A 22,291-nucleotide genomic window follows, 5' to 3' on the forward strand; every position below is an offset into this window, starting at 1 on the left:
AGAGAGAGAGAGAGAGAGAGAGAGAGAGAATAGAACATAAATCCCAGATGAGCCCCCAGAAAACTATGGGACAGCAACTACTAAGCCAAAATAATTCAAAATCACATTTCTCAGAGCCAGAGCAGAAGGCGGTTTATTCAGTTCTTGCAAGAAAGAGGTGTCACTTTCAGGGAGGCAAAGCACAGGCAGCAAAGCATGTTTTTTTTTTTTTTACCTAAAAATGATATTTTTGTTTTTAAACATTTTTTACTCCACCTGGGACCCCAGCTGTTCCTGATTTTAGACTCACAGTCCATCATAGGAATCCCCTCTATCGTCAAGATGCAAGAACAGGGGGACTATAGATTACGAAGCAGTTTGTGTAAGATTAAGCATGTATACAAACAAGGGTGGGTGATTTCTTGGAACTGTAGCCCTATTAACTATGGCAGGGATCAGTTTTCTGAGAAGGCCTCATGTACATGTCATTTAATTATACATATTGTTCTCAAAGTCAACCAGCTTTTTTTTTTTTTTTTTTTTTTTTACTTCCTTGTTGGCTTTTTGTTCTCTGCTGTGCACTTTTTACTTAATTTTTTTCCTCTCCTTCTCTCCCACCCTAAAGAAGGCTACAATTAAGCAAAAGCACACATAAACACATATGTGTATACACACATATATACATAAATATATGCATAGATATCTATAAACATAAACAAATACAATCATACGCATATATGTAAGACCATGCTATGCTTATTTCTACCTGCCATCTTCTTGAGGTTCAAAAGAGACTCCAAAAGTTTGGGATTGCAGACCAATGTTGTGAAGTATCTCAAAAGAATTTGCAGGCTTGAACCCATTTCTAAGAGAAGGTGAAAAGCTTATTATAATTGTAGTAGGCTAAGTTTCAAAAGGATTTAGCAAAGAACCAGAAGCAAGAAGACAAATTATAGGAAAAGATAGATTTAATTCTTCATGTCATTGATATGTTAATTTTATAGCTTAGAGGTAGAACTGAGCAGTGGTCTGATTTGCACCTCAATATTGGATTTTATGATTTAGAGGTGGGATTGAGTAGTAGTTTGGTATGCACTTTACCATTTGTCTCAGAAATCCTGTTATCACTGAATAACAAATTGCTATTCAGTCAGCAATATTTGTAGGACTATACTATAATATTCCTAAAACTAGGAGATTAGAATCATTGACAAACAGATGGGTAAAACAATAGCTAAATTATTGCTATTATCTTGAAGCTGTACCCCATCAATTTATTTCTTTGAGGATGGATATCATTTTCCATTTGAGGATGGAAAGACTTCATTGTTCTAAGTCTTTCCATGTTTTTCTAAATCAATCACCATTTCCTGTATCACAGCAGTATTCCAACCTAACTACATCCTGAGAGATTATCAAATGCAATTTTTTAAATTCCTTTTATTCTTAGCTACATATCTTTTAATTATTTAAGAAAATTTTAATTTAAATAATTGAAATTATTCTTTTTACACTTCAATAATGCTTGGCCTTATAGTTTAAAGTATGATCCTGCTGAATCTACTTTCTTTAGAAAATCTTTTTTTCCTGGTTTCTTTGAAGTTCCTGATCTTTTGTTCTTCCAAATGATCTTTGTTGTCTTTTTTCTAACTCAATAAAATAATGTTTTTAGTAATTTAACTGAGTTGACAATGAATTTAATTTATTAAATTTAGATCTGTTAGGTAAAATTCTAAGGCAGAGGCTTCTTCTTCATCTAGATGTTCCTAGGGTTTGTTGTTTGTTGATTCTGCAAATATAGCCTGGGAATGTTCATACTTCACTCAGACTGAACCTCCACCCCTAAAGGGCAGATCTTTCCTCCTGTCTTAAATTCTCTTAGGAGAACAATTACTTTACTCCATCCTTATTCTTCTGAGGCAATGTTCAGTCTTTTTTGTGAAGGAAATTTGGAGAGCCAAAAGTTTTCTGGCCTACTCCACCATCTTCCCAGAATCTTCCTTTTACACTACAAATCAGTATTAGAATATTTTGCTATTGCAAAAAACAAATTATACTCAAATTAAAGCTCATTTTACTTATTGAGAATGAGATAAAGTGCCTGAGGTTTGGAATAAGGGAACCTGGTGTTGAACTCTGTCTCTGCTAGGATGAGTGCTTCAAGTAATTAAGTTTTCTTAGTTGCAGCAATTATGGGAAAAAACACAAGTGGGGCCAAGTTTCCTAAAAAACAGAATATAACTATCCCTCTACTTTACCATCTTCTTTAGGGATTAATAATCTCATCTGAGTTTAGCTGTTTTACAACCTCTTTAATATCTGCTTTGCATGTTTCCACCAATAATAATAACTATGACCTAGAATGTTTTAAGGTTTGCAGAGAACTTTCCATATTCTCTCATTGATTTCCATCATACCCGTGTGAGATAGGTGCTATCATCTTCATTTTACAGATGGAGAAGCTGAGGCTCAGTAATTTACCCTGTGTCCCACAATCTTACAGGCAAGCAGTGAAGCTAACCCACTTAATATGATAATTCAAATACCACTGCTAACCTTTTACAAATTATGCCAACAACTTTCTTCATCTTGATCCATAAAATAACAATTTTACCAGTCCTGGTCAGGTAAACTACATAGAGAAATGCTGAGCTCAAAATGAAGAATCAGAGGTATTTTTGGCCAATAAGAGTATTTCTATTGCTTGACTATACATTAGGAAGTGTGGGGTTAGTTTTTTTGTTGTTGTTGATGGTTCCCCAATGTCTAGGATGCTTTCACCCCCTACTACAGCACTGGCTTCCTTGTGTTCCTTTAAGCTCATCCCATCCACCTTCTGCAAGTTGCCTTCCCCCTAAATTACTATTGCTTTCTCCCTGCATTTATCTACTATTATCTAGTTATCTTGGATATCCATAATTTTTTGTTTTCTCTCATTCAACTCTCAAGCCTCCTGAGGACCACCTTTCTTTGTATCCTCTACTCAATGCCAGATATATGGTAATGTTGACATTCAAAAGAAAACCCCAAAAAGTTGCAGTTGCAGACTTGTGTTGCAAGGTGAATTTGCAGGCTTGAATCCATCTCCAAGTCAAGAGGCAAAGTTTATTAATAACGGGAACACCAATTGGAATGGGCTAAATTCCAAAAGGATTTTAGCAAAGAACAAAGGAACAAGAAGAAAAATTTATAGATCTGGTTCTTCATGTCAGTATATATGCCAATTTTATGGCTCAGAGGTAGAATTGAGTAGTCTGTTGTGCACCTTACCTTTTGTCTCAGAAACCCTGTTATCACTGACCAACAGATTTTTATCTGGCACTCAGCAGTGTCTAGGACATACTATAGTACATAGTGTGTGTGTGTGTAGAGAGAGAGAAAGGAAGAGAGAGTATTCCTAAAGCCAGCAGACTTTAGGATCATTGACAAACATTGTTAGAATAATAGCACTCCTAAGGTATATTTCTCCTAGAAACTGCGCCCTATCAGTAAGGCCTTATTAAGTGTTCCTAAGTTAAATGGAAAAATAATAAAATTAAATTTTAAAATAAACAGGGGCAGGGAGATGGCAGAGTGGACAGAGAACCCTGAGTTCTAATTCCTACTCAGACATAACACTTAATAGAGTTGTGTGACCCTGGCAAGTCATTTAACCTCAACTGCCTCTCAAAAAAATAAATAAAAAAGGGACAAAACATGCATCAATTAAATGTTAACTATATGCCAAGTACTTGCTACACACACACAATTTTATATGTAATTTACTAGTCCTTCAGGATGGCGTATTATACATTCACCACTTGTGATGTGTATACACACATGTATGTGTTCTTATCTACACACACACACACACACAAATAGATATAAAAACAGAGATAGCCATACACATTTATGTAAGTAGCATAAAAACGCACAGGTGCATACATATGCATATGTAATTTTTATTTACAGGTACATATAATTTATATTACCGTGTATATATCGATATTTAAAGTAGTCCCCATTCACTGACTAGGAATCTGAGACAGAAGCCGGCGTCATCACGTAGTTCCAGGGGCATATCTACAACACACGGCAAACTTTTCCCAAACCTCAATTGCACCCGGCTCGATTCCCGCCCCTGCCTCTTTTCCTGAAGGAGCTGCAGGTCCAGGAGAACCCGGGCGTGGGCCGCAGAGGCAGCTATTTCCGTGAAGTTCGAGTCTGAGGAATATCCCTACGCGGTCCCTACAGTTCTCTCAGTTCACCCTCTAGATGCAGGGGATGATCTAGACCCTCTCCTTTTTCTCTCTTCCAGTATCCGCCTACTCATCTGTCTTGGGAAAAACCACAAATCCCTTGGGAAGCGCTGTCTGCGAGGTCCCGCCCCGCGTTCCCTCCATAAAGACGTTGAACGGGGACGCCGACGTGGTGACGTAAGACGTCGACGTAGCGGCGTCAGGCCATAGAGGCTGCTGAAGCCGGGAAAGGTTGGACCGGGGCTTTTTAAGTGTCGAGCGGATGCTCAAATGCGCTTAAGCTTTCGGGTCTGTGTCGCTGAGTTTGGGGGAGCTGGTTAAAACCTCTTAAAGCTAGCTACTGCTCTTTTCTCTCCGGCTCCGGTTTGTTGCCTTCTCGGCTGCGATGTTTCCTTTGGAGAACGTGGTGCTTTGTCGCGAATCCCAAGTGTCTACTTTGATGGCCTTGTTTGGAGAGGTATTGTTCGCTAAATGTTTAACTTAAACTTTAATTTTCAGACTTTTTTTTTTTTTTTTTTTTGCTTAGGCAATTGAGGTTAAGTGACTTGCTTAGGCTCACACAGCCAGAACATGTTAAGTGTCTGAGGCCAGATTTGAAGTCAGATCCTCCTGACTTCAGGCTGGTGCTCTCTATCCACTGTACCACCTAGCTGCCCCTTTCAGACGTTTCTTTGGCCTTTTTATCTTTTTATTTTTTTACTTGGCAGAATGAACTCTGGAGTTAGAGTTAGGAAGACCCAAATTCAAAATCTGCCCAAAACATTGTCTAGCTTTGTGATGGGAATATTGCTCCAGCTTTCACCCTCAGTTTCCTTATTTGTTAAATAAAAAAAAGACGGGGGGGGGGGGGGGGGGGGGGAGGAGAATATCACAGGGTTGCTGTGAGGATCGAATGACATCACACAGCGTTTCTTATTTTCTCTTCCCGTCCCTTCCTCTTTCATCCTCTCATCCACCAGTTTCCCAAACTGAAGTTAGAAATTCTGGGAAAAATCTTACCGTAGTAAGGAACTAGACTTGGTAAAAAAAATTTTGTAGAGCTTTTGGAAGCCTCGATTTCCAAACAAGATCCCAAAGTGAAAAGCCCGCAAGGAACAACAGCTTTGCAAAGCACTTTGGTAAACTGGAGCTCTGCTGGAAGCTCTAGTTGCAAGTTCTATTTATCAGGAATCTTTGTGAAAAGTTGAATTTATTTGTTGGGGTGAAGCACAAAACATCTTACCCAATGAACATCACCTGAGGCATGGGTGTATTGTGAGGTGTTCTGTATTTATTTATTCACGTTTCATTTAGGGTAGGTGATCTTGTGAGGAAAATGAGGCATAGGAAAATTGTGTTTCAAGTGTAGGAATCCAGAAGCTTGCTCCCTAAAATACTTAACCATTTCCTACCATAACAGTTAAGTGAAAGACCCATTGGCCAGAGGAAACCTTTATAGGCTTTGCAAAGGTTCCATCCCTCCATCCACTACTACCACCTAGCCCCAGCAAATCTTGGAGAAGGAAATAATATAAAGTGAGACATGCTACTATATCAAATAATTTTCTACTTAGTTTTATTGTTGTTACTCAACATGTGGTCATCATACTTGATTCATAGAATGTCATATTTAGAAGGATTACTTTTACACAATTTCCCCTGTTCAATATCCACTACTGTCCCTGAATATTAATTAGGTATAATGGAAAAACTATTGATAGCCAAGTCCCAGCCTTGCCAGTCATATGTATGACACTGGTCATCATTTAGCCTCTTTGGGCCCCTGTTTCTTTAGTTGCAAAAATGGAGTCCAGATTTAGATGATTCCCCTAGGTATCCTTTTGTCTCTAACATTTGATTAAACATCCACTGATGGAGAATTTAATGTATCACAAAGCAACCCATTCTATTTTTATAATCTCTAATTGTTCTTCCTTGTATTGAGACAAAGTTTTCCTCTCTTTGACATCCACTCATTAGTCTAAGACCTGCCTTGTGGGGCCGCACAGAATAAATCTGGTTAGTCTTCTCATGGCAGCCTTTTATAATTTTGTGGACTACCATCCTATCTTCTTCAGTCTAGACATATCTATTTCCTTTAACATTTCCTCACATGCAATAATAATTTCACTGGTTGCCGTCATCCTATAGATTAGTATTTCTTAAACTTTTCCCACTCATAACTCCTTTTTTCCTGAGAAATTTTTATGCAACCTAGGTATATAGGTATATAAAATAGGTATTCAAATGAAACATTTACTAATAACAAATCATAAATTTGCCATCCTTATATTCGGTTATGCGATTCCTTATGGGGTCCTAAGCCATACTTTAAGAAACTGGGCTATAGATGTATTCTTATCCCAGTTAAGAAGTCTTAGTTGACGGGGCTAGGTGGTGCAGTGGATAGAGCACCAACCCTCAAGTTAGGAAGACTCCTGGCCTCAGACACTTAATACTTCCTGGTTGTGTGACCCTGAGCAAGTCATTTAACCCTAATTGCCTCAGCAAAAAAGAAGAAGAAGAAGAAGTAGTCCTAGTTGATGAAGATGCAGACCTGAAAAGATTCCTGCTCTTAAGGAGTTCATATTATACTGTTCAGATGTGTCATCACTTCTATAGTCTCATTCAGTTAGGGTGCTAGCTGGATTACATGGGAAATGAATAATAAAGTTATATATGAAAAGCATTTGATAATCCTGTCATCATTTCAACTAATAGTGATGGCAGAGGATCCTGATATACCTTTTCTCCTTACCAGTAGATGAGAATTAAAGAAAAACAAGACTGCAGTATCTTAGTAGAGTAGCGGGGCAACATGTAACTAGACAGAACAAGGAGACATAAAGCCTGGGAAAGAAAAATGTCTATCTCGAAGTAGGGGCCAAAGGTAGGCAGCCATAATTCAGTCAAAATATAGCATGGTAGATCAGTTTTGGGAAGGATTTTCTGTGTCCCTTTAGAGTAAATTATTCTCGTAGTCATGGCAGGCCTTTCTTACCTCTTTATATATATATCACTTTTCTTCCCACATATTATGGTCTATCCAAAGTGGCCTTGTTTCTCACAATCAACATTTCATTTCCCATCTATAGATCTTAGTGCAGACCATGCTTAGAGTGCGTCCCCTCTTTTTCTCCACATCTTAGGCTTCTTAATTTTGAAAGTTCAGGTCAAGTGTCAATTTATGTAAGACACTCTTTACCATCACCTTTGCTATTGGTGGATTATTCCTAAAATTATTTTAAGTATACTTAAATTGGTGTATATTTTATATTCCTCAGTAAGCTCCTTAAGGATAATCACTTTTTTTTATTTTATTGTAGTCTTTCTTAACCTCTTGTCTTGGACATAGTAGGTACTTTAATAAATTCTTGTTGAATTGAAATTATGGCTGCAGTGCAGTACTACAAGATAATATATGATTTAGCCAAAATAATTATACAAATAATAAGTGCTCTAGGGTTTCAGAGAATGAGATCTCTAGGCTGCTATGGTTAAGTAAAATTTGAATGTGGAGAAGCTGTTCCATAGGAGTGCAATATTGGTTGTACTCTGAAATCCTCAAACATTCAATACACACATATATTAAGAAGCACATGTATATTGAAATATGCCAAATGATTTTTATTTTGTTGAAAATCAATTGATGATGTAAGATTTTAATGTTTAAGCACTTATTTTGATATGTTACTCTAATAATTAGCACATAGCTATTCTATGTAGCGTACATAAAGGGTATGTAGGTAGTACAATAGATGGTATACCAAACCTGAAATCAACAAGACTTATCTTCTTGAGTTCAGATCTGGTCTCAGACACTAGCTGTGTGACCCTGGGCAATTCCCTTAACTCTGTTTGCCTTAGTTTCTATAAAATGAACTGGAGAAGGAAATGGCAAATTACTCCATTATTTTTACCAAGAAAACACCAAATAAGTTCACAAAAAATCAGACACGACTGAAACAATTGAACAAAACTAGCTATAAATCAAGTAGCAATTTTTTATTTTTTTATTTTTTAAAGATTAACTCCATCTTAAGTAAGATGTAGGGTAATCTGTCCTGGGACATGTTTTTGATTTGACAGCTGGGTGACGTTAATTAAATATTTGATACTTAACATCTAATTGTGTCCCTGGGCAAGTCACTTAACCCCAATTGTCTCAGAAAAAAAAAATTTTATTGATGATCACAAGAATATTCTACCTATCTAATTTCTTAAAGGAGGAATATTTATGGTGTTGATTATTTGAGCAAGAATCACTGAAAATATTTATATATTTCCTGAGTAGCTACTATTTCTATGAGTTGTTAAGAGGAGTATATAGACATTATATATTTGTTGAATTGAATAGTATAGACAGATTTTATCACTGACTTGCTTTAGAAATGTTTGGGCTGACAAACAGTCTTTCCTTTGGATGGTGCCTTAGACCTAGTAGCTTCTTAAAATCCCTCTTAGGGATTTTTTATTTTTATTTTTATTCAGCAACAAAGCATTTGCTCTTTTTGTTGCAGTGTTTTGGATTGATGAGAAAAAATAAGCTAAATGTAAGTTTGGTAAAGTTAAAGTTCAGTGTATTTGTAAATTTTGTAAATGTAAATTGATCATTACTTTTTTCCCTTAGCGTCATCATTTTAGCTTCCCTTCCATTTTTATTTATGGACATACAGCTAGTGGAAAGACCTATGTGATGGAAACTTTGATGAAAACTTCAGAGGTAAGAGTAATATTATACTCATTTTAAGTAGATTTAAAATATTAATAATATATGGAGGGAGAAAAATAACTACTGATTTGCTTTAAAAACAAACAAATATATCTTATGTTTGGTGTTATAATTGAAAATTTTGTGTTATAACCACTCTAGTAACTAGATAAATAACTATTAAACTCTATTGTAGCAGATTTGCCATTTTGACTTTTTCCAGAGGCAGGAACATTTCATATAGTATCTTCAATGAGTTCTCCTTAGAATGTGCTAACACCAAAATATATAAATAAAATCATTTTAGGTTGGGATGTATAGAAGGTTTTAGAAAGTAGGCTACATCCCATTATTGTTTACTGCTATTATGAGAATGTGTCACTTTGAATATTTGTGAAATTGGTAGCAAAATGTGAATAACAATGTAATGTTTTCATTGTTGCCCTTTATTTCCAAAGGCAGAGAGCTGCTTCTCTGTAACTATCTCATTCCTTGGAAGAAGTAGCCTGGCTACAAAAGCCTGAGAAGTTATCAGAAGAATAGTGCCTCAAGAACTAATGATTCTTTATGAATATAGAAAAATAATTGGTATCTGCAGGTTATATTTCATAATCTACCACGTCTTGAAGCATGTGTAAAGAATGCAACTATATGGTTACTTCTTTTATTAAACTAATTAATTTTTAATTAAAATAATATTGCTCATTCAGTGTAAGAATTTTTAGGTAGATTTGATTAAGCTTGTATCTGAAAATATTTTCAGATTCTTCATTTTTATGTATTCTAAGTAGCTTACATAAAATATAGAGGAAATTGAAATATTTTCTATAATAGTTTAGATATAAACTATGTAACCATTGGATTTCACTGTTCTATAATGGTAATACAGTGTAAATTGTCTAAAATAAAAATATCAAAATTTACTATTTAAATTCTAATTTGTAATATACAATTAGTTTAATTGTGTTATAACCACTCTAGTAACTAGATAAATAACTATTAAACTCTATTGTAGCAGATTTGCCATTTTGACTTTTTCCAGAGGCAGGAACATTTCATCTTCAATGAGTTCTCCTTAGAATGTGCTAACAACAAAATATATAAATAAAATCATTTTAGGTTGGGATATATATTTCAAAATTATCTTTAAAAATAGTAAATTTGTATAGCATTAATATCTGGTGATCTACAAAGACAGTTTGGTACAGTGGATCAAGCAATGGATTTGGAGTTAAAAAGATATGAGTTCAACTACTTCTCAAATATAAGTTACTGTGTGATCTTGGACAAGTCATTTTTACCTCTGTTCCTCAGGATTATTCCTAGGGCTCACTACTAATTGATTATAATTCATCATTTTTTATCTATTTGGGTCTAAAGAATTTCCTTACAAATTAACAGATAATTTACATAATAATATCATCTCATATACATGTTATAGTTGCTAATGTTATAGTATTCATTAGTTTAACTGTTTTAGTTAATTAGTGAATTCCTAAAAGCCTACTAAATAGGATAGAGAGAAGAATTTAAAATGTTTTAGATATAGAATATTTTAGGTTCAACTGTCTCAATCTTATAAATCTTGATTTTTTTTCTATTAACTCTTGCATTTTTGTTTTTTCTTCCTTTTCATAGTCTTTACTTTTAAATAATTAATATTCATTATTTGTAATTTATGTCTGCTGCTTTTCATAAAATTCTATAAATGCTTGTTTTTTGATTTATATTTTTATAAATATTCCTGAATTACATTTAGAATTTTTCTCTGAAGTTCTGTTGTTGATGTCTTATAAAACTTACTTCTGTAATCTATGCCAGAAAATCGAAAGCTTTAGAAGGTCCAACAAAATTGGGAAAAGCTTTAAGTTTAGATCTGTAGTGGAATATATATGCCTGTTCCCCAGGACCTAATTCAGAGAAGCTTATCAAAGTGGCCACAGGTTCCTGAATTTCTTAGCCACAGTAACTCTTTCAGAGTAATTACTAAGTGTGGGGGGGTTCTGATCTATTGGTTAAAACAGATACTGAAATAGTTTGTTTCAATAGGTTTGACTTATATTTGGAAAGGTTAAAATATAACAGCTTACCTTTTAATTACATTTTATTATATTTTTTTCTTATTTTAAAAGAAAGCCATTTACATATAAATGAAATGAAACAAAACCAGATGACATCAGCCTTCTCTATATCATTCTGCATCAGTGAGTGCTTTCTTCACCTTCCTTTAAGGAACCATCCTTAGATGGTTAGATATACTTTTCATCACTTGTTCTCTCAAACTACTTATTTTACTTTTGTGTTTCATCATAAGAAATTTATGTAATGGTAGATCTCAAACACAACCAAATACATGGTCTTATGTTTATTTTCAAACTTTATGACATGGCCTATTGCTTTTAGAACCATAGAATGTTAGAATAGGGAGGGATAATGGAGACCATCTAGTTCAAATTCCTCATTTTACAAATAAGACACTTTAATTATCGAAGTTACTTACCCAAGACCACACTGCACATTAGTACCAAAATTGGGACTACAACTCAAGCTTTCACTTGACTACAAGTTATTAAAATTTTTTTTTAAGAAATTGGGTGTTTCAACAGTTATACAGGTTGTTAAACAAATAAGACTGATGATTGGTTTTGTAACAACTTCTAGTTGGAAAAAAGTTGAATTGTCAAACTTGTTTACTTATTGTTTATTTTCTTTCTTTTTTAGCTTCCACATGTTATTGTGAACTGTGTTGAATGTTTTACCTCAAGGATACTGTTGGAGCACATTTTAAACCAGTTGAATTGTCTTACTCCTTCAAAAGATGAATGTACCTCTCATATAGCCTGTGATTCATTTAACGATTTTGTTCGTTTGTTTAAAAAAGTGACTCAAGACCAGCGTATAGATGATCAGACTGTATATATTGTAAGTAACTTAACTATGTTCTTTTTATTATTTTTTAATGACCCTTTTATTAGGGTTACTTTTATGTGTATTTCTGTATGGATTTATAAGTTACATGTACAAAATGCCAACAAATAAGGGAGTGTGAGTGGGTGTATATGTGAGAGTGAGAGTAAGAGTGGGAGAGAGAGAAAGAGAGAGAGAGAGAGAAAGAAAGAGAGAGAGAGAGAGATTGTTGAGTAGGGAAAAAGCATTAACAATTAAAGTGAGACACAGAAATGGCTTTCTGAAGTAGGTGATACATGAGGTGAGTAGGGTGTGAATTCTAGAGATATAGAATCATTTGTGCAAAAGAATAAATATAGAATTTGAAATAGTTTGGAGAATACAAAGTTTGCTGGTTTGACTGGAAGACTGGGGCTTCAAAAGGCAGAAATGTGAAATAATTCAGGAAAAGTAAACGATAGACAGTTTGTGAAGAGATATAAATGGCTGAGCTGAGTTTTATATTTTGTTCTGGAGGGAGTTTTATATTTTGTTCTGGAGGTACAAGGGAGCCAATGAAGATTCATGTGTCAGTAGTGACATGGTTAGAATTGTGTTTTCATAAAAAAGCTTTGTTAATTGTGCAGAGCTTGGATTGGAAAAGGATATTTGATACTGAATTAGAAGTAAAAGTTCTTTGAGAACCTAAATTATAGGTTTTTAACCATAATAAAAAGATCAGATCACTGTACTATATAATATTGATAGTCTATAAGTTGATTTTTACTCTACTTAAATTCATTATGTTTAAATTTTTTTTTCTTTTAAGGTGCTGGATAAAGCAGAATATTTAAGGGAAATGGAAGCAAATCTACTACCTGCATTTCTTAGGTTACAGGAATTGGTAAGTGATTAAGTTAAATAGAAGTGGATCTTATTTCAGGAAAATGTTAAATGAAAATTTAGATTTACAAAATAGGGAAATTGAAGTTATTACAAAAAAATTGGATCAGTTTCACTTGTGCTTACTCATAATTTTTCAAGTACACATTAGTTGTATTCAGAAAAGAATACTTAAAACATTTTGGATTTGTGTCTACTTAGAATATTTTACTTTTGATTACTGTTTTGACATGAATTCTTACTTTCTCTTTCTTATCCTCGTTTCTGCCAGTATTGATATTTTATAAAGCATATATCACATGTTAATTGAATGTAATAATTTATCACTTTGAACTCTTAAATACTATTTAATGAAAGCAAAATACGTAAGATAAATGCAGCAGCTAGTTTGAAAGTGAAATAGACTTAATATTGTTGGTCAAAGAGCCTCTTTGAGACACTTGGGTACATATGAAAATATTTCCATTAAAAGTATGACATATAAATGAGTTGGATGTTCAAGCCATGGCTATCACACTAAGTTGTTCTGAATGCTTTTCCCAGAAATTTCTTGTGGTGGGGAAAGAGTATTTCTTCAGAACTGACTTACCCAAAAAACCTCATAAAAGTACCTTGATCACTCTTCAAGTCTGTGTTCCCTTCAGTTTTTTAATATTCATGTATGAAATGGATTTTATTACGTACTATTTTTCTTTATTATATTGAAAATACTAACATATCTTTACCTCCCTGTTGTAGGTAGAGCTTTTCTTGTGTCTTGTCTGTCTATTCTGTTCCCTTTTGCCCTTGAGGTATGCCCAGTAATTTTCTGCTTTCTAAACCTTTTCCTCTATGAAAATGTATCTCATGTTATCATTTATATATTTTGATTAAAACTCATTCACATTATTATATTACCTCTACAAATTCTATTTATGTTTTTAAAGACTTTAAATATAATTAGAAGTATTCTTTTCTGGTAAAGGAATTTTGAATAGTAACAGGTAAGAGGAGGTTTTTGGGGATGAGATAAGAGATTAGGGATAGACAGCATAGGTATTTGTTCAGGATACACTGAGAAAGGGAATAGAATTTTCACCTCTATCTGGGGAAAAATATAGGGTAATTTGTTTTAGTATTGATTGGGGCCTTTTCAATGTTTATGAAGTACTCCAGTGACTAAGGCTGGTGGTGTAGGTTGTTAGCCTATTTTGAGTGTTTTAGAGGTTGTAATTGATTTCAAAGAGACCTAACTTTTTTCACCTCAAGCCCTATTCTGCTTTTGAGGAGAAACCTTATAGTTGCTGGATTTCTTTTCTATTCATGTTAATGTATGTGATGGGAGATTTCCCATCATCACTGCCTTCTGGTAGCCTTAAGACTTGGAGTCTGATCTTTCTGATCATAGCACTGCTCTTTCCTTTTGTCTTTCTTAGCCTTAACATATTGTTGTTCCATTAGACTTCTAGATTTTAGGAGCCAGACCCCATTATCAGTAAGTCTTCTTTCTTTTAAGCATTTTTAGTTTTCCATTATTTCTGTATTATGGTGTTCATGCTCTCCCTCTATGTGCTCTCTTCATACTAACATTTACCAGACAGGCTAACCCCAGATTCATAGTCCAAATATTGTATTGAGGCTTTTTCCATCCAAGTAAGAAAGTAACTGGAAAGTTACTGAAAGTACTACTTAAAGACCTTTTTGAAAAGGGGTGAGGGAGAAGAGGGGGGGGACAAAGCAAAGGAGCAGAAGATATGTGGGAAAGCAAGAATAATATTCTCCTTTGTGCCAACAAAGAAAATACATTTCCTAGGACTTTGCATAAAGCAAGAAAAATGTATTAGGCCTGAGGAAATTTCCTTCTTCCAAATAAACCCTCCACTATTCTTTTTTTGGCGTTAATATTTGATCTTTGCTCTTCACATGAGACTACAAATAAAAATTTCAGTAATGATAAAATTGATTGTATACTTTATACTCTTCCAGATAAATAGACAGATGTTTCCCATTATAAATTATAAATCATTTTTAGGCAAGAAACATATTCTATTATTCTTCCAAGGTTCTGCTCCCAATATTTTTTAAAGTAAGTCAGTATTTTTTTAAATATCATTAATCATTTTTAAATGGAAAAAGTTTAGTGCTTTTTAGTTAGACTGTTTTTAGAATTCCCAAAGACCTTTCTTTCCTGGAACAATAAATATAGACTTTGTTTTAAACCATTGGGTTTCTAGGATAGATGGAAAGAGGCATTTAGAAGTCATTTATTTTTTTCCTTGTATGATGTAGCTAATAATGTGTTGTCTTTGTCTTCCAAGAGAATAATGTAGACATTATTAAAATTAAAACAGGCCTAGAATTCTTTGAAATTTTCATTATTTTTATTTAATGCTTCTGAAGTTAGATGGATTGTAATACTTATGTGTAAATCTGCCTTTGTAATCTTTCTGGTTTTTCCATTTTACTTTAAAACAGAAAAAATTTTAGAAAGTCATACTTTTTACATTATTGGTGACTAAAATACTAATTTTTTTTAACATAACCATTTTTGTTATGGAAAGATGCAGTTGTTTTTGGAGGGGCACATTTCATTTATTGTGAGCTATATGTTTCAAATAAAGTAACTGAATAACAATTACAAATGCAAGAGTTTTATAGAAATTCTGGATAATTATGAAAATTTGCAAATGTATGAGTAACTTGATTAGAATGTCTACAGTTAGCTTTTTAATATGTAAATACTTTATAATAAATTGGAAATTTGATAATTTTCTGAATGAAAAATCCAAATGGAATCACTATTCTGATTACAATTTTAATATACAAGGTCACCTTTTATTCCTTTTTCTTTTCCAGACCAACAGAAACGTGACTGTTATATTTCTCAGTCAAATTGTTTGGGAAAAATTTCGACCAAATACTGGGTGTTTTGAACCATTCATCATGTATTTCCCTGATTATAGCATAGGTAAATGCTCTTTTTAAAAAATTCCTTTTGGAAATGAGTTTTTAAATGGAAACATAATTATTAGTATTAGGACACAATATAGTATCAATATGTTTGAATGAGGAGATAATTAAAAAACCAAACTCTTAAAGGAAATGAAATTTGTGGGACTATGTAGCCATGTGGGAATCTGGCATTCAGTAAAAGCATTTCAAGTGTAATGATCCTTGTATTAGCACATAAATTTGCCCATATATATATAGAAAGTGTTTCTGTATTTGCGAACATTTAAATGATACTTTTTATTCTATGAGATTCTTCCTTCTCTGTTAGTGTGATATACCAAAGGGCCTGATTTTATTGGCAATATTCAGTGTTACTATGTAGTTGAATGGTTCAGTAGATTAATAAAATAATCTGATCTACCATCAGAACTTTTAGTATATTTTTCAGTAGGGCTTGGATTTTTGCTGATTCATCCACATATTTTCACCTATTCTTTCAACACAGTTATGGATTTTCTAAACACTTAGTATATAACTTCTAATATATAAGAAAAGTAAGAAACATTATGGTACAATAAAATAACGAAATGTTGTCATGTCATATAATCTCTCTGGGTTTAAATTTCCCAAGTTATAAAATAAAGGAGATGTTTAGGGATTATTCTAGCTTTGGCCTCAGATCCTTGGCCTTGTCACCCAGACCTTCTGATCTAACTAGCTGCAGTTATTAATAAAAATTTTACCTGTTTTCACAAACAAAAAAAAAAAAAAAAAAGAGAGAGAGAGAGAGAGAGAAAAGAAACTCATTGAAGGAAAGAAATACTACACTTTATGTTAATTGTTGTTGAAATAATATGAGCATCTGTGTCTTTCCCCTCATCACCTACCTTCCATCCCATCCTATCCAATAACAAGGAAAGAAAAAGGAATAAGGATTTATATAGTGCCTATTCTGTGCCAGGCATTATGCTGAGTGCTTTCCAGTATCTTATTTAATCTTCAGAATAATCCTGGGAGGTGCTGTTATGATCCTCATTTTACAATTGAGAAAATGGAGACAGACATAGATTACATGACTTGTCCAAGGTCACACACCTAGAAAATGCTTGAGGCCAGATTGGAAGCCAGACTCAAATCTTATTCTTTCCACTGAACCCTTTTATCACCTATTCTCTCTTTTATATATATACAATATGTATGTGTATACATACATGTATATATGTAACACAAAATATCTTTGTATATGTAGATGTGTGTATAAATTCTTTATATTGTGCCTTTTCTTTAAAGAATTAACATCCCTTTAGGGAGATGAGATTACATTTTACCTCACACTTGAGGTAAAGTGTAAAGTAAAGTGATGAAACTGTTGTTTTGACTCTCAGTGTTGCTTGGCAATTTTGGGTTTTGTTTTTTGATATATCATGTTTGAGATGCTTATGGAACGTCCAGATGGAGTTGTTCAGCAGCTGTTGATCTTGAATTGGAACAAAGGGACCCTGTGGTTTGGTAAAGATAATGGTACTAAAGAAAGAGATCCCTGAGAGAGTATATGTAGATAAAAGACAATGGCCCAGGATCTAGTACTAGTAAAGACCCTAGTTAAGGGGGACAACACAGAAGATGATTTAATAAAGAAGACTGATAAAAGGCTGTCAGGAAGCTAAGAAGAGAAGCAGGAAAGTGTAGTTTCACTAAAACCAAGAGAGGAGAAAATAACCTTTGAAAAGAGTGATTAATAATGTCAAATGATGCAGAGAAATGAGATTAGAAATTCAGAGATTAAAAATGAGCAGACCATAGACAGAAAAAGTAAGTCTTCTGTTTCTAAATTTCTGTAGTCAGCTGAGAAAGTTTGTAACCAAGAAAGATGAAATTTCAGTATTGAGATACTGAAATGTAGGAGAAAGAAGAATATGTTTTAAAAAGAGAAAGAAGAAAGAATAAGGTGAGGAATGAAATCTTTGAAAATTGGTGGATTTATTTAGATTTTGGAATTTTTTTTCCCATGAAATAAATATTTTAAACAAATTATTATCTACTTAGAATATCTAACATAATAGAAAATTCAACCCTTGGGTTCTTTTAGATTTTTTAAAGTTAATATTTACTGCCCCAAGGTAAATCAGGCTTTTAAGATTTAATTTAGAAGTAATTCCTCTTGGTTTTTGGTCATTCTTATCAACTAAGAAACTTTATAGTACTAAAGTGGTCACACAACTCCACTTCTCATGATTCCTCCATCTTGGTTTCAAAATTTAATGTTCCTTTCCTGTTCTGATGGATTTATGATTTTTAAAACTTCATGGTTTCCTGTGTTGTTTCAAAGTTTTGTAGTAAAGTGTTGTAAAATGTGTGTCTTAACATGCTTTATGAAAATCATTAAGAACAAATTTATGTTTATGGACCAGGGCATCTTCAAAAGATTCTGTCTCATGATCATCCTCCAGAGTATTCAGCTGATTTCTATGCTGCCTACATTAATATTCTCCTTGGTGTTTTTTACACTGTCTGTAGAGACCTGAAAGAGCTCAGACACCTGGTGAGTGAGCGTAGTTTTTTTAATTGTTTGTTTGAAATTACTTTTATTTCACTGTAAAATATTAAAAGTATGATATAATGCATGAGCTAAGGACTTATTCTCATATGACATTATTCTCATTAATTTATATTTCTGTCTCTTTTCTGTACTAAAAACCTATAGGTTATTATTCAGTAAATATTAAATGCCTATTATATGTAAGATACTGGGAATAGAGAGAAAAAATTAAATTATCCCGCCCTTCAGTGAAATTCTGTACTTTTGGGGTAGACCTGTACATAATTAAATGGTGTATGTGTGTGAGTGTGTAATATACACTCATTTATACTCACATACACATATACTTGTATATGTGCATGCATATGTGTATATGAATAAATGTATATAGAATAACTATAAGATAACAAAATATAGAGGAAGACTTTTTGTAGAAAATGGTGCTTGAGTTATAGAAGTAAGGGATTCTTTAAGAAGGATTATTTTCTAGGCATAAGGGAAGGCTAGTGAGAAGTAGACAAATGGCAAATGAAGTGCTTTATGCAAGAAGGCCAGTTTGTTGGGTCACTAATGTGGGAAATGAATGAAACTGAAGAAGAGCCAGGTTGTACATACCTTTAAAAACTAAGTATGGAGTCACTGATCTGTATTGAGTATAGGAGTGGTACAGGTAAGACCTGGACTTAAGAGTAGTCATTTCCTTGGCTGTGTGGAGGATAGATTGAAGCAGGAAAAAATTTAATGGGAAGACCAATTTGAAGGCTATTGCAACAGTCCAGGTCAGAGGTGCAGAGCCTGAGCAAAGTTGGAAGCTATCTTAATAGTGGGAAGGAGATGGATATGAGAAGTGCCACAGAAATGTTTCCATGTGCTCTGAATTTGTGGTTTAGTAAATATTTTGACATGATCACCTTATTTTCAGCTTTCTATACTCAATTTCATAGATCATTCTAAGAATGAGCTTTTTTTTTTTTAACTAACTGCTACCTATTTACCTATAAAGAGTAAAAGAAAGATGATAAATGATTTAGTAACCAAAAATTTAGGCTTTCTTCATTTATTTTGGATTTCTTTTGTATGTACTAAGTTTTTATCTAAATAGAAGAAAACCTATTTTAAAAAGAAACTGAATTCCAGTTCTCTTTATTCTTTGCTTATATTGAATTGAATATATATCAACTTCTATTTTAAAACACTTAAAAAAGTCTTTTTAGCATCTTTTTGTTTGGGGAGGGAGGGCAGTCATTGGGGTTAAATAACTTACCCAAGGTCACACAGCTAGTAAATGTTAAATATCTGAGGCTATATTTAAACGCTGGTCCTCCTGACTTCAGAGCTGGTACTCTATCCACTACATCATTTAATTTCCTATTAAAACACTTTTTAAAGAAAAAAATAATTATATCCTTTCTAAATTTTTAGAAATTTATGTGTTTAAATATTGAGAACCCAATTAAATCCCTAATTGGAAATTCTGAAAGACGAGAGAGAGAGAGAGAGAGAGAGAGAGAAAGAGAGAGCGCAAAATTTGAACATATAAAAATTAAATGAAAATAGAAACTGGTTTGGGGAAAATGCCAATAAAATAAATAAACCAGTAGCTATTTTGACTTTTTTTTTTTTTTTTAAGGAAAACGAGTATCAAAAATTTTAAAGAAAGATTAATGACAAATGAAGAAATCTCCGTCCAGTTATTATAAAACTGACAAACTAAATGAATTAAATCATTACTTACAAAAAATAGAATACACCCATATTAAATAAAGATAATTTTTGTAACCCAATCATAAAAAAAGGAAATTTAGTGAGTTGCAAATGAGTTAAAAGAAGCAAAAAGGACTGTTGTCATACCTTCAGCTTAACTGGGGTCATCTCTTCATGGAGCTATAGATATACTGGGGTTTAATATCTCTTGTTCTCTTCCTAAAAGATTTGGTGGGAGGGAAGCAGAGAAGTTCTTTATTTTTCTCTTCAAAATAATTGATAAAGACAAGGTAGGAGAAACAGAGAAAGAGTTAAATACATTACCTAATAAGTGTTTTTATTTCTGGACAAAGGAAATTTCATTTAGGTCTAGATCATAATATTGTTATATAACTTCAAAGTATACTTTCATGTCATTGATACTGGTAACATTTAGAAGTTCCATTAATAAATGAAAAAAGATATATTTAAAGAATTATAATAATTATCATTTTGAATCATCTTCACAGACAATAGAAGAAAAAAAAGGTATCTATTGGTTTTTTTCCCTCTTCAAAGAGATGCTTTTGATGAATGGAAAAGGTTTTTTGTGTCTATTTATATATTTTGGCCAAAATTATTTCATTAGTTTTAAAAAATTGCAACTGGAACATTTTTGGATGAGTTTACATTAGTGTAGGCCTGCATTTAGTTCCTTGCCCCTTCCCTTCCCTCCCACCCCCCTTTCAAATCAAGTAATTTAGTCAGTTTTGGGGAATGTAGATTTGGTAGGTGAAAAGATTAGGAGTACACTCTAATTGGAGTACCAATTCTTTTATTATTAAACAGTATAACTTTCGATCCTTTATGACTATATTAAAAAAAACTTTTTTTAGTCATTTGTTGTTTATTCAATATTTGGGTTAGTGTAACACTTGAGGAATTAGTTGAAATTTTTCATCTTTTTATATAATAGACAGTCACCTAAATATTATTGTTTCTTTTAATATCAGCTCTGCCTCTGTGACTTGGTTTGCTTGCTATCATTTCTCCTTCTTTGTTTGTTGTCACTTTGTTATTCATTTGCCTTCTTTTTAAAGCTTACTACTTTAAGTACTAATTACTATCTGAGAGTACCGACTCTCGTTTTACACCTTTACTGCTAAGTGTAGGACATGGCCTTTGTGATAGCTTTTTTTTTCTCCTTAGATTAATAGATCAATCAGGTCTTAAATAGTGGCAGGGGTAGAGATGCTATTTTTAAAATTTTATAATTGTATTAAGATAGTTAAGGTTATAATCACTCTAGCCTCTGAATATACACATATATTACTAGAATTGGTGCCTCAGTTTATTAAAGTAACTAAGTTTTTCCATAATTATTCTCTCAATAGAATTGGGGAAAAAAAGTTTATGTTGGTTCAAAACTTCTTAAGTATGTAAACCTTTTATTTCTCTCACCTAATAAGTTTAACTCTAGACCAGATTCTTCCCCTGCAAACTATTATAAACATAGAAGCAAAAGCAGTTTTAGCAGTTTCCTGACAAGCTTCACCTGTATATTAAAAGAACCAATGTTTGATTCCCATATTACTTGTGATTCTGTTCTAAAATTGGACTCTCTTGTCTTTAGGAAACACTTTGCAGAATCTTGTAATTCTTCAAACTATCCACTCCCCAAAGCTGGAGAAGGTGACAAGTAGAGGTTCTTTGGTAGTACTTTCCATGGTTTCTGAACAATGTCATTTCCCTGACTTTCTCTGGGGCTATTTAGTAGCCTGAAAGTAGGAGCAGAGATTATAAATGGTGGCAGTTACTTAGGGATAAGGAATTACATGAGGAGGTCATGGAGATAATGTTAAGTACTAAAGACAAGTGAAATTGGAATAAAAGTTCATAATATGGACTACAAAGTTAGGAAACATTTGAAGGATATGATAATGGGATTGTAGAAAAATCAAATAGATTTTCCAACAGTTTTACAGGCAAATATTAGGGCCAGCATTTTAACTCCTATTCTCTCGCATTAAAACCAGTTGCTGATGAAGAAATCGGGTACCAGAATTTAGGGACAGGAGAGGAGGAATACAAAGGAATAGTGTCACAAACCACATCAAAAGATAGTTGGTTTTTATAATTTATGATATCTGTAATTGGGCAGGGTTCTTGTAAAATCATTTCATTGTTAAGGAAAAAACTTCTTGTTTTACTTAAAGTTTAAAAAAAATTATGTTTAAACAAATGAACACATTGTCTTAGATGAAGTAAAATATATAGGACTAGGTAATTAATGTTATATATGAATTATAGATCAAATTTCTGATCTTTTAACTAGGAAAAAATTTTTTATTTAATTCATGAGTTATTACTCACATTCAGATAGTTTATTAAGTGTGTGGTATGGCAAATCCAATTTACAAATACTCAGAGATATCTTAAATG

At 33.1% G+C, this 22,291-nt stretch overlaps 1 protein-coding gene across 2 annotated transcripts in view; it reads left to right on the top strand.

The window, feature by feature from the left end:
• The first annotated feature begins 4,447 nt into the window (after positions 1-4,447).
• Positions 4,448-22,291, top strand: part of ORC5 (origin recognition complex subunit 5) — a 95,886-nt gene continuing 78,042 nt past the window's right edge. For both annotated transcript variants that reach the window (XM_052000352.1, XM_052000351.1), the window contains exons 1-6: positions 4,448-4,674; positions 8,827-8,919; positions 11,629-11,829; positions 12,623-12,697; positions 15,532-15,643; positions 18,039-18,169. In XM_052000352.1, coding sequence (XP_051856312.1) covers positions 4,603-4,674; positions 8,827-8,919; positions 11,629-11,829; positions 12,623-12,697; positions 15,532-15,643; positions 18,039-18,169 — 684 coding nt within the window. In that variant the 5' untranslated portion in view covers positions 4,448-4,602. The remainder of the gene's footprint in view (positions 4,675-8,826; positions 8,920-11,628; positions 11,830-12,622; positions 12,698-15,531; positions 15,644-18,038; positions 18,170-22,291) is intronic.

This window comes from Antechinus flavipes, chromosome 5 (assembly GCF_016432865.1).
Source record: "Antechinus flavipes isolate AdamAnt ecotype Samford, QLD, Australia chromosome 5, AdamAnt_v2, whole genome shotgun sequence".
NCBI classification, from domain to species: domain Eukaryota; kingdom Metazoa; phylum Chordata; class Mammalia; order Dasyuromorphia; family Dasyuridae; genus Antechinus; species Antechinus flavipes.